General features: G+C 47.4%; 1 protein-coding gene across 2 annotated transcripts in view; it reads left to right on the top strand.

The window, feature by feature from the left end:
- Window positions 1-544: 544 nt before the first annotated feature.
- Window positions 545-12,059, top strand: part of SASH3 (SAM and SH3 domain containing 3) — a 17,973-nt gene continuing 6,458 nt past the window's right edge. The window contains exons 1-7 of one of the 2 annotated variants that reach the window (XM_081848123.1): window positions 545-744; window positions 6,447-6,542; window positions 7,698-7,850; window positions 9,013-9,124; window positions 9,593-9,756; window positions 10,551-10,757; window positions 11,828-11,978. In XM_081848123.1, the coding sequence (XP_081704249.1) occupies window positions 688-744; window positions 6,447-6,542; window positions 7,698-7,850; window positions 9,013-9,124; window positions 9,593-9,756; window positions 10,551-10,757; window positions 11,828-11,978 (940 nt within the window). In that variant the 5' untranslated portion in view covers window positions 545-687. The remainder of the gene's footprint in view (window positions 745-6,446; window positions 6,543-7,697; window positions 7,851-9,012; window positions 9,125-9,592; window positions 9,757-10,550; window positions 10,758-11,827; window positions 11,979-12,059) is intronic. The other variant, XM_081848122.1, reaches the window with a different exon arrangement.

The raw sequence follows: 12,059 nt of genomic DNA, 5'->3' as shown, positions 1-12,059 counted from the left end.
ACTGGGTGACTCTCAGCTAGACACTCTCTCTGAGCCTATCCTACCTCTCACAGCTATTATGCAGATGAAATGGGGAGGAGCGCCTGCTAAATTTCTTACAGCAGGTGATGCAGGGGACCATTGGATCTCCAGATGTTGCCGGCCTGCAATTGCCATCACCCCTGGCCATTGGACATGTGTGCTGCAACTGAAGGAAGCTGTGATTCAGCAGTATCTGGAGACCCAAAGGTTCCCCCCGTCTGCCTTAGAGGAAAGGTGGGCTAAAATGGAAATAAATATGGAAGTGTTAGTAGATAATCCTTTCCTTTGGCTCTCCAAACAACCCCTGTGCTCCAAAGACCCACACCACCACAGCAAGGGCCCCACTATTGAGTTTTCAGGGGGAGAGGCACCCTTTTGAGTCTCTCGTTTCCAGAAGACAGGCATCAACCTCTCACTTGGTCTTGGGTGGAGAAGTCTGCCTCTGCATGTAAGTCGCCACTTCCTTCCTGTGCAAATGTGCAAGCGTGGGGCTGGGCCCCTGACTTCTGCTGCTTGAGGCCCAGTTGCTGGGAAAGGAGCCCATGTGATGCAGTGATTTCCTGCCTACTTCCTGGCCTCTGTCGCTTCTCGTACTCGCCTGCTGCTTCTCTCTGGCTTACTCTCTCGCTCTGCCTGTCACTTAATGTACTCTGGAGAGAGAGCACCATGTTGCGCCGGAAGCCATCCAATGCCAGCGAGAAGGACCCAGTGCAGAAGAGGAAGGTGAGTGATTGGAGAGGCAAGCACCAAGTCCTCATCTCTTACCAGAGCCTCTTCTTGCCCAACAGATTGCTAATAGGGGCACAACAGCAGCACTTGACCAATGGGATGAGACTGTGGAGAGCACCAGGGCCTGAATTGCTTACATTTCATGCTAGTCCTTTGTACCTATTGTTTTTAGAAGACTTGGGGGGGGGGCATAGTTTGCCAGCCAGAGGCTAGGGGTTGTGGATTTCCTTAGCGCATGGGTAGGCAAACTAAGGCAAGGGGGCCAATCACCACCTAAATCCGGCCCGTGGACGGTCCGGGAATCAGCGTGTTTTTACATGAGTAGAATGTGTTCTTTTATTTAAAATGCATCTCTGGGTTATTTGTGGGGCCTGCCTGGTGTTTTTACACAAGTAGAATGTGTGCTTTTATTTAAAATGCATCTCTTGGTTATTTGTGGGGCATAGGAATTTGTTCTTTCCTCCCAAAAAATATAGTCTGACCGGCCCCCCACAAGATCAGATCAAAACTTTATTAGCAAAGCCAACAGGCCACAGCTATACAAGAATTAAAAATAAAAATAAGAATAAAAAGAAGAAAAGAGCAGGCAAAAGGAGGTCCGTCCGTTACAAACTATGCATTCAATTGGAGGACCTACCTCATTGGCCACCAGTAACTGTAAAGGAAGTTGAGAACTTAATCGCACAATTAAAGAACAACAAGGCCCCAGGGAATGATTACATCCCTGCCGAACTTCTGAAGTCCAACATTGGCTGGTGGGCCCCCCTGCTGGCGTCTTTATTCTCTTGGATCGACTCAACGGGTTTACTCCCAGATGGTTGGACTGAGGCAATAGTTATTCCAATCTATAAAAAAGGACCTATGCCAGACCCGGCGAGCTATAGACCAATCAGCCTTCTGCCTATACCCAGCAAACTATATGCCAAACATCTTTATATTAAGCTAACTAGCTGGCTGGAAACTGAAGCTATTCTAGCGGAAGAGCAAGCGGGTTTCAGACAAGGCAGATCCACCATAGACCATTGCTTCACCCTAGCCTATTTAATTGACAAATATGCCAAAAAAACCCGTGGGGTGCTATATGCAGCCTTTATCGATCTAAAGGCTGCTTTCGATTCAATTCCACGTGCAAGACTCTGGGATAAATTGAGCACATCAAGTATAGACAAAAGACTATTATTTCTGATCAGCTGTTTATATAAAGACACGGTGCTGCATGTAAGAACTTCGTTAAATGGCCATCTTATAGGACCAGTTCCTGTCAGCAAGGGGGTCAAGCAAGGTTGCATCCTGGCCCCAGTTCTATTCAACTTTTACATCAATGATATGGTTAACTGTTTGTCATCTCCGGACTTCCACGCCCCCAAACTGGCTGACAAATCAATATCAGTACTTTTGTATGCTGATGATGCGATACTCCTATCTCGAACAAGAATAGGCTTAAATAGGCTCATAGGTGAACTTTCAGCATACTGCAGGAGAGAGCAACTGGCAATAAACTATCAGAAAACCAAAATTATGGTTTTTGCAAGGAAACACAGACAGTACAGCTGGAGGATGGATAACCAGACAATTGAACAGGTTAAAGCCTTCAAATATCTGGGCATCGTTTTCCAGTCGACTGGGTCCTGGGATGTCCATCAAAAATGTGCCAAAGAAAAAGCAGCTCAAAGTATTAAGATGCTGTCCCGCTTCTTTTACACGAAGGGGGGCAGATACATCCCAGCAGCCCTTGAAGTTTTTCAAGCAAAACCTCTGGCGCAGTTACTGTATGGGGCACAAATCTGGACGGGGAACCACTGCTCCAGTCTTGAAACTGTTCAGTCTAAATTCCTAAGGCAGATATTCGGCGTCCCCACCTGTGTTCCAAACGCAGCATTACGACTCGAGGCCTGCCTTCCATCTGTAGAAACTCAGACCTGGCAAAGAACATTCAACTATTGGCTTCGTCTTAATCTAAATCCACCTGGTCTACTGCCTCTAGTAATGCAAGACCCTCACAAAAGCAAGTGGTTCAAAACTGTGCATCAAAAACTCCTTACATGCGGTTTGCATTCACAGTCCCTACTATCAATGGGCCTCATTAAAGCAAAGAGTCTAATAGGCCAGCGCCTGAAAGACATTGAACGGCAAAACAACCTGACTATCTTAAAGAAACTGTGCCCATGGTATACCTACTCTCCCCCTTCTCATTTTGACTCCCCAGCTTCATATCTGTTTAAATTAACCATCCCAAAATACAGACGTGCCTTTACATTGGCTAGATGGGATGTTCTTCCTTCTGCCGTACTCGAAGGTCGTTATCAAAAGACTCCATTTGAAAAACGTCTCTGCCCATGTGGCCCCCCACAAGCTCTGAGGGACAGTGGACTGGCCCCCTGCTGAAAAAGTTTGCTGACCCCTTCCTTAGGGGCTACGCTTTGGTACAAGGGTTGCTGTAGCTCAGTGGTAGAGCATTTGCTTTTCATGTAGAAGGTCTTGGGTTCAGTCCCTGGCAACTCCAGGTAAGGCTGGTGAAAGCTTCTTAGCTAAGACCCTGCAAGGCCACTGCCAGCCAGCATAGACAATATTGAGCTAGCTGTAGCAAGGTTCTGAAAATATGGCAGCTTCTGTGTTCCCCTTTCCCCCATGCTGCTTGGCACCTGCTGCTCTAGAAGATGTCTTAGGTCCCTTTGTGGTTGTGCTATGTTAGGCAAAGCTGGACCCAGCTAGGTTCACAGCAACTGCACAATCCGCTCAAGTGGTCTCTTTGAGCAGCAATGTTTCCTTGGGGTGAGGCTGTCACACCAGTGAAATTGAGTGCCACAATCCTAGAGGGGCTCTCCAGGACAGTTGACAGCCCTGCAGCTATCCAGAGCACCAAACTGTCTAGGACAGATGCTTTTCAGATACGAGTCCTCCAGCTTGCTTCATGGGTAAACTGTGGCCATCCAAGCCTTCCACCCCTGCTTTTGGGGGGTCAGTTTCCTTCAACAGGCACCCTTGTTATGCAGTGTCTGTGTACTGCATATATGGATGTGTTTGTGTGTTTGTTTTCTGACTCTGAGCTTGTTCTAGTTTAAGTGGTATGATGGGCAGAAATCCATCAGGGACATTTTCCACACCACAGAAAACAGCAGCTGATAAACAGTGCAGCACTTATGCCAGGGCAAAGGGAATGGGAGACTACATCTGTAACCCAGAAACACAGGAGAAAAGAGGAGTGAAATGATCAAGCCATAGAAACATGAAAGAGCTCAGTGCCTACTCTTTTCTCTGCAGACAGAGGGTGCTCTTTCTTAGACCTATTAAATAAATGTTAAAGATTTTATAATATGAGTACAGTATTGGTCATTAACCTGTCAATTAAATTTGCACACATTAAAAGCAAATGTTTCTGTTTATGAAGCAATCAGTCTTTTTTAGGAACAAGAAGCTGCATTCATGCTGACTATTGGCTCCATCTAGTTTAGTATTGTCTACACCGACTAGATAGCAGCTCTCCAAGGTTTTAAGCAGGGATCTTTCCCGGTTGTACTTGAAGATGCCAAGGATTGGACCTGGGACCCTCTGTATGCAAATGTAATGCCTTATGGCTGCGCTATGACTTTCTCCCAAATTTTAGCCTATTCTCATGTGTTGCGTACCTTGCATCATCTTCAAAGCTGCTTTCCTCCTGGACCTAAAACAAGGTGTTTGTCATCTACAGCTTCTATATATTTTCCAAACAGCAGCCTGATTGATTTCAGGGCATATTATTTCCCATTTATCTCACTTATTAGTGGATTAAATGTTACTGCCCCAGTTTCTTCCTCTCTCATTCTTTTGGGGATACTGTTACCCTCACCTCTCCATCTTCTCCAGTCACCCCCCCCCCTTTTCACTTCCTCATTTCTCTCTTCCAAAACCAAACAATGGTTCAAATTCCCACAGAACAGCACCCCCTATAGAATATCTTCTTTCTGGCTTCTTACTGTGGGACAGAGCTTTGCTAGGCAACAACCTACCTCATCAGATGCATCTGTTCTCGGATGCATTTGATGAGATGGGCTGCAGTCCGTGAGATCTCAAGCTGCATCTCAACTACAGACCGCGAGTAGAGCTGTCATTGCACAGTTTCGTTGCGGCCGCCCCACCTGGGGGGCCCTCTGAGCAAATCAGTTCCGAGTTTTGCACAGCGCTGAAAGCTTGCAACTCCGAGAAGAGCTCAAGCGAGCCTTCCTACGTGTGACCGGAGGGCTACCGCAAAAGAATTGACTGTGTGTGTTTTTGGTGTGACAGGCTGATAGTCCTGCTCAGGGGGGCGGGGGCACTGCGATGATGAGCAGCTTTTGCATCGGGGCGGAGTTGTGGGCTTCGTATTGTGTGGAGCTGGTGTGGGCTTGCCAGCAGCTCCCAGCTCCCCACATCCACCCCTTCCTCCTGCTTTGCTTATGCGCCGAGACGTGAACTCTGCTTTGCAAGCATTTGCATTTCCAGACCTCAAATGCGCCACCGCGTGCGGACACACACATGCACGCACGCAATACCCGTCCTCTGACTTCGGCAGCTTCTCTGTTCGTAAACTAAGCCCCACCTCCCGCACACCTTTGCCGCTCTAGCGCTTAGGCTCGAGAGAGCTTGCTGTTGTTGGTGGTGCCAAGCCACACACTTCATTCGCTGAGTGGCGATTTTTGTAGCGACCTTACAAAAAGAAAAAAAAGAGATGCACACCAAATGTGAAAGCGGGAACGGCTAGGTTGGCTTAAGGCCAGTGATTCGTCCGTGCACCCGTTTCCCGTCTCTGACGGCGGGCAAGACCCAGAGCAAGGTATTAATGCAATGCATGTACAGTGGTACCTCTGGTTAAGAACTTAATTCATTCCGGAGTTCCGTTCTTAACCTGAAGCACCGCTTTAGCTAATGGGGCTTCCTGCTGCCGCCGCGCCGCTACCACACGATTTCTGTTCACATCCTGAAGCAAAGTTCTTAACCCGAGGTACTATTTCTGGGTTAGTGGAGTCTGTAACCTGAAGCGTATGTAACCTGAGGTACCACTGTATATTGCGAGATGAGAGGACGGGGGACTCCAAGTGATGCTAACACTAATTGGAGAGAGAGCAGGACAGGAGCGACTTGCTATTTCCTCTTACCAAAATGTACAGTCAGGTCGTGAGCTGGCGAGGAGCGTAGACGTGCAGCTTTCTACGGTACTTCCCTCGTAACAACAGTTCATGCTTCCTTAAAAAGGCCTGCTTCCTTCCCGAGCCACGCCTTCCCACAGTTCTCCATTTACTCCCCCCCTCCCCAGCCAACATATTAATAGCAGAGCTTGATGTGGGAGAGGTTGTTGTTGTTTAAGGTATAGCCGTCGCCAAGTTAGTACCCGCTCCAGCTATTTTGGACTCCAACTCCCATCAGTCCCAGCTAGTCTGACGTGAGTGCCACTATCCGTGCGCATGGCACTTCATAAGAGGCCAGATCTCTGCCCCGCGGAGCTTTCAAATCTAAAAATACTGCACAGTGGATGCAAGAGAGGAATGAGGAAATGAGACGTTGGGTTAACAGGAAGAATCTTTATTTTCTCCAGTTACACCAGCTTGGATTTGGTTGCAGAATTAGTTACAACATGAGGACTAGGAGGCTGAGCCTTCACATGCCCCTCCACCCGTTTCCCGATGTGTACTCCCTGCTTTTTCCTATATTTACATTCTGCACCCTCTTGCTCCCCTTATCAGCTGTCCCTGCAGCGTTCCAGCAGCTTCAAGGACTTTCCTAAATCCAAACCCAGCTCCCCTCTACCAAGTGAGAAGGAATTCAACCTAGAGGAGGAGGTGAGTACCCCCATTTATTTACCTATAACATTTTTAGGACACCTTTTCCTCCAGAGAGCTCAAGGTGGTTCTCCCACTTTTATCCTCACAACAACCCTGAGATTCAGTGACTGTCCCAAGGTGAGCTTCAGTGCTGAATGGGGATTCGAACTCTAGGCTCTAATACTCTGACCATATCACCTTTATCACAGAGCATCCGGCTCTGCCCAGGCTTATTCACATATTAATCTGTTTATTTTCTTACCCTTATTCACATATTAATCTGTTTGTTTTCTTACCCTAACATCCCACCTTTTATCCACCATGGAATGGTCACATTCTTTTCTCCAAAGAGTTCTATCTATGCACTGTGATTTGCTTAGCGTGCTGGGAATTGTAGCTACAAATCACAATTCTTTGGGGGGAGCCATGACTGTTAAAGCAATATAAGTGTGTTTTAAATGTATGGTGCTACCAGGCAACATCTATATGGCTCTGACCAATCACCTTCCAGGTGCTGACCACCAGTTTCAGCAAAGCAAGGAGTGGTCTCATGTGCCTTGGGACCATACCTGTTCCCTTCCACTGCCTACAGTCAGTCCTGCTCTTGCCTGCCTTGGGCTTCCGCTGCTGCAGCCCTGAATCAGCTGCATCACATTTGCCTCTCGTACTGCAGCTCATGTTAGCTTCTCCTACCTGTGACATCCCAGAGCTGTTGGGACTCTCATCAGCCTCAGCCAACATGGCCATTGGTCAAGAATGGCAGGAGCTGCATCCCAAACAACATCCAAATGGCCACGGGTTCCCCATTTCTGGTTTATATTGACAATGTTAGAGCTCCTGCCCCTTTCAAGGGATGTCGCCTGGTCCTTATTTCCCCTCTTCCGTGGTTCCTGCACTATCCAAAACACTTTGCTGTCCATCTCTGTCCCATCTCAAAAGCTACAGTTCAGCAACTGCGCATATATTTACGTGCACTTCCCCCCTTGTATTCAGTGGGGAAAGGGTGTGTAGACAGCTATGCAAATAGCTCAGCCTGTCTGAAAAGGTAGGCATCTTCATATCTGTTGCTGGGGGCACATGGAAGGTTTGATTCACCCCATCCCACACCCAGCAAGTAGGCATCCTCCTCCTTTCCAGGCCAGCTGCTCTCAATACTTTTCCTCTTCTGTACAGGTCCCCGAAGGCAGTCAGACAAACTCTGTGCCCAGCCCAGATGACTCAGGCCGAAGCAGCACCTCAAAGCTGGGTAAGAGATGGAGAGCTGCCATCTCCCGGACCATGAACAGGAAGACTGGCAAAGCAGCCGCCAAAGCTCTCGCAGAGCAGGTGAGAAACGAGGCAGTGTGACCAGCCGACTTTCCTTTCCCACTGGACCTAAACTGCGTCATTGCCTAAAGGGAGAGGCTTGCTCTTTTCTTGTTCTTTTCTCAGCCCTCATGCTTGCGAGGGGAAAGTAAATGGGCAGCAACAGAAACGAAGAGCAACGCCAGCGAAGAGGCTCTAGGGATAAGCAATAGGCCCCTTGTACAGCTGCCTGGTGATGTCAATTCATGCAGCAAGGCCTGGGTCTCGTGTCTTGTGCGAAACAAAACCACCAAGGTCTGTGATGCTTTGACACCTTGGGTCAAGGGGCCAACAACCTTATGCTTTCAGCATCTGCTGAAGACTTTTCGTTTCACCTAACCCTTTAGGTGGCTGTGCATTTTATTGTCTCTTACTTGGCCACTGTGGTGCTTGAACAGGTTTTATTTCAGTGGTTGGCACCGTGTGCCTTTTATCCTTTTCTACACTGCGTTGTGATTTTTTTGGATGCTAAGTGGCTTATAAATTCTTTATTAATAATAATAACTCTTTGAATACTTGCCCAGAGCCTGATAAGAGTGAAGCCTAAGCACCAAACAAGACATGACATTTAAATGCATCATTAATCACTGTTTGTTTGTTTTTTAAAAAATTAAAAATTAATAACAGGTGCAGAGATCCACGAGCTGCTGAAAGAAAGCACTAGCAGGAACTTTCCTTCTGAGCTTAATAGCAGCTTGGGCAAGGGGATATTTGGGCAAGGGGATACTTTAAGGGAGAAATCCAGGTCCCGACTCAGCAGCATGGCATCTGAACACTTATGTAGGATTTACATACCATATTTTGAAGGGAGTGACATAATTCATGATACCCTCTAAAGGTTTGGGAGTGGGGAGAGAAGGAACATACGACCAGTAATTCCAAAATATATGGGCCCTAATAGCTCAGTGATGGACCACTGGGCACTGGGCATGCAGTGATGGACCACTGGGCATGCAAAGCACATGTTCAGTTAAAGGGTTGCCCAGCTGGGAAAGACTTTTGGTAGTTGGGGGAAGAACAGAACTGAGCAGGATGCTACAAGAAAACAGGGTCTAGACACTAGACCTGAGCAAAGTCAATCCGCCCTTCTGTCTCTTCTTCAAGCGCAAAGGGGTGTTCATTGTGCTTTATTGCCCTAATGCAGGGGGAGGCTGAAGACGAGGCCGCTGCATCTCCCATCAGCAGCCCCACTGAAGACGAAGGCCCAGTCTTTCCAGAATCAAGTGAGGAGACGAGCAGCTCTCAATCACCAAATGGTGAGTCCAGCATGAAGGCTTAGCACTGAGGCTGGGCTATATAAACACTTTGGACTGCAGACAGAAGTTCTTATAAGAGGACGCCTGTCTGTACAAATAAAACCCCACAACACCAACACCAAGCTTCCTCCATACAGGAAACAAGGGTTTGAACATCGCTTTTTTTCCTTGGCACACTAGCTTTCTGTTTGCAGGGATTTCTTTTTCTGGATGGAGGAAGCAGGAGAAATACCACAAGCTGGAGGGTAGCTTTATATCAGCACACACTGAATGATGTGGCTTGGCGAGATCTCCTAAACCCTGAGTAGCTCACCCCCTGCTGAAAGGGGAGGAGGCAGTTTACATCCATCAATCACTCTGTCTCCATTTCACTGAACCTACCAGAGGTCCAGTGTCCAAACTTTTAAGCCCCAGCAAAATCCACCCACTACAATTTCTTCCTTCTGATTGGAACCTCTCCTCCAGCAGGGACTGAATTGTCCAATCCCAGACTGATGGGAAGCAGCTGCAGCAGCAGCAAGAAGGGAGACGAGGCCAGCCCCATACCCTACGTTGGCCCTTTTTGTGGAAAAGCCAAAGTTCACACTGACTTCCTCCCCAGCCCGTATGATAAAGACTCTCTGAAACTTCAGGTGGGTAACAATGCAACACTTGGCATTTATCTTCCAATGCAAGTCTGCAAAGGCAGACCTGTTCTACCAGAACGATCTCTTTCGTCATCAGCCTACAAAGGAAATATTTCATGCCAAGCTATTGATCAGGCCAATGTGGCATCATCCTGAAAAATAGTGACCCATTGTAGGATTAGGACTGTGTAGCAAGAGTTGGCTCTCCAGCTGTTGTAGGACTCCCAAGTCCCAACACTGCAGCCAGCATGGCCAGTGGTCAGAGATGGACAATATAGTCCAGCAACACCTGCAGGACCACAAACTCCACAAACTGGAGCACTTTAATAACTGAGAGGAATAAATTAAATTAAAAAAAACCTTTGTCATTTCTCAAGTGTTGGTTCTGGCTGTCTTCCCTGCACTCGGTATAATAGCAGGTGAGAAGCCTCTCCTTTTTTTCAGCCAAAGGGCCTCATTCCCTTAGGCAACTTTCCGAGATCAGCACACCAGGGGTGAGCAAGACCAGAAGCAAAAAGTGGGTGCAGCAATAGATGTGTGACCATTACTTGTGTACAGCTGGCAACACCACAGCAACATGTAGAGTGAGACTAGTTTTCAGAGGAAGGCAGTAGCTTGACTGAACCATACCTGAAGGTCACAGAAACCCCACATCCTTAGTTTGGGGGTGGGGGGGGTGGGGAGGAAGTAGGGAGATACCAGGCTGATACCAGCACCTGTGTTCCTGTAGGACTGAATAGTCATGCTGTGTGGTGCTGTAATATCAGCTAAAAGATGTGATGATTTTGCATTTGGCATAGAAAGGAGATGTCATCCACATCATTGCAAAGGCACCTGCAGGTACCTGGACTGGTCTTTTGAACAACAAAGTGGGCTCCTTCAAGTTCATCTATGTGGACATCATCCCAGATGACCCTGCGCCAGTTGCAAAGAGCAGTTCGCGAAGCAGGAGCAAGAGGCCCAAACCCAAGACCTTGCATGAACTGCTGGAACGCATGAATCTTGAGGTGAGGATGTTGCCCTACCAGCAGAGCAAAACAGCAAGGCTTTTTTGGGTTGGGTTTGTAGTTCAGGGCCTGGGCACACATTTTGCATGGAGGAGATCTAGGGGTCCGTCTCTGGAATCTCCAAATATGGCTCGGAAATTACACCTGTCTGAAACTCTGGGCCTCACTGCTAATTAGCAAACTATAGTTAGATAGACATTGGATGGGCTAATGTTTGACTTGGTGGAGTTGTTTTTGAGGAATGTTTGGAGGGTGCATGTAGCTCTAGCTCATTGCTGGCATTTTACTGTACAGAGAGGCTAGGAACAAATGCGATTAACTAGCCCAGGCTAGCATATAGTCCACATATGTACATACAGCCGTAATTCATTCCCCGTAAATGAATGATAGGCCAGCCTGAATTTTAGCAGCCTGAGTTCAACCATATAGAGCTGTCATAGCCACTGCATAAAAGCTCTTGCAGCTTGTACAAATGTGCAGCAATGAAGGTTCTAAACTTATTGGCAAAAATTCCACGAGAACTAGCATTTGAGCTCCATTGCTGAAGATCTGTTCTGATTGCATCTATTGTACAGATGTAGTGTATTTCTCCCCCAAGCTGCTAGTCCCCACTTTTTAAATCCTCCCTCTCTCTATAAAAACACTTATTTATGTTGTTGCACAGAGGCCTCTGTCAGAACTGTTATAGCCTCTACTCTTGTTTTTCCCTTTGGGGGTTTACAATGAGACTTACTTCTTCAGCAAAATCTTTTATCAGCATGTAGGACCCTAGGGCAGTTGTTGGGGACAGGGGCTAGATCCTTGCTTTGGACTCCACTTGAAGAAACAATTTGCTTCCTTAGAACTGGGTGATTGGGTCTGGTAGCCACCAATAAATTTCCCACAATGCTCAGGACTTCTGGGGCATTGTGGGAAATTTAAATGGAAGCAACCACAGCCCAGCACTGATCAGAATGCTGCTGTGACCAATGTCAGGTAAGTCTACCAGAGTCTACACATGAAGTCCCCCAGTCACTTAACCTGGCTAGCTGCTCATAGCCAGCACATTGATGCTCTTTCCCATTCATCAGGAGTATGCCTCTACATTGCTACTGAATGGCTACCAGACCTTGGAGGACTTCAAAGAGCTGCAAGAGACCCACCTGAATGAACTGAATATAACTGACCCACAGCATCGTGCCAAGCTGCTAACAGCAGCGGACCTCCTGCTTGATTATGACAGTAAGTGCTTTTATTAAAAAGCTTGTTTCTTCCCCTCCCATTCACAGACTCTTTAGCAGACTTTCTGCTTTGCCTGCAGAA

Source organism: Podarcis erhardii (assembly GCF_964252035.2).
Source record: "Podarcis erhardii genome assembly, chromosome: Z".
NCBI classification, from domain to species: Eukaryota; Metazoa; Chordata; class Lepidosauria; order Squamata; family Lacertidae; genus Podarcis; species Podarcis erhardii.
The sequence above is the reverse complement of the archived record's forward strand: the minus strand, read 5'-3'. Positions and strand labels throughout refer to the sequence as shown.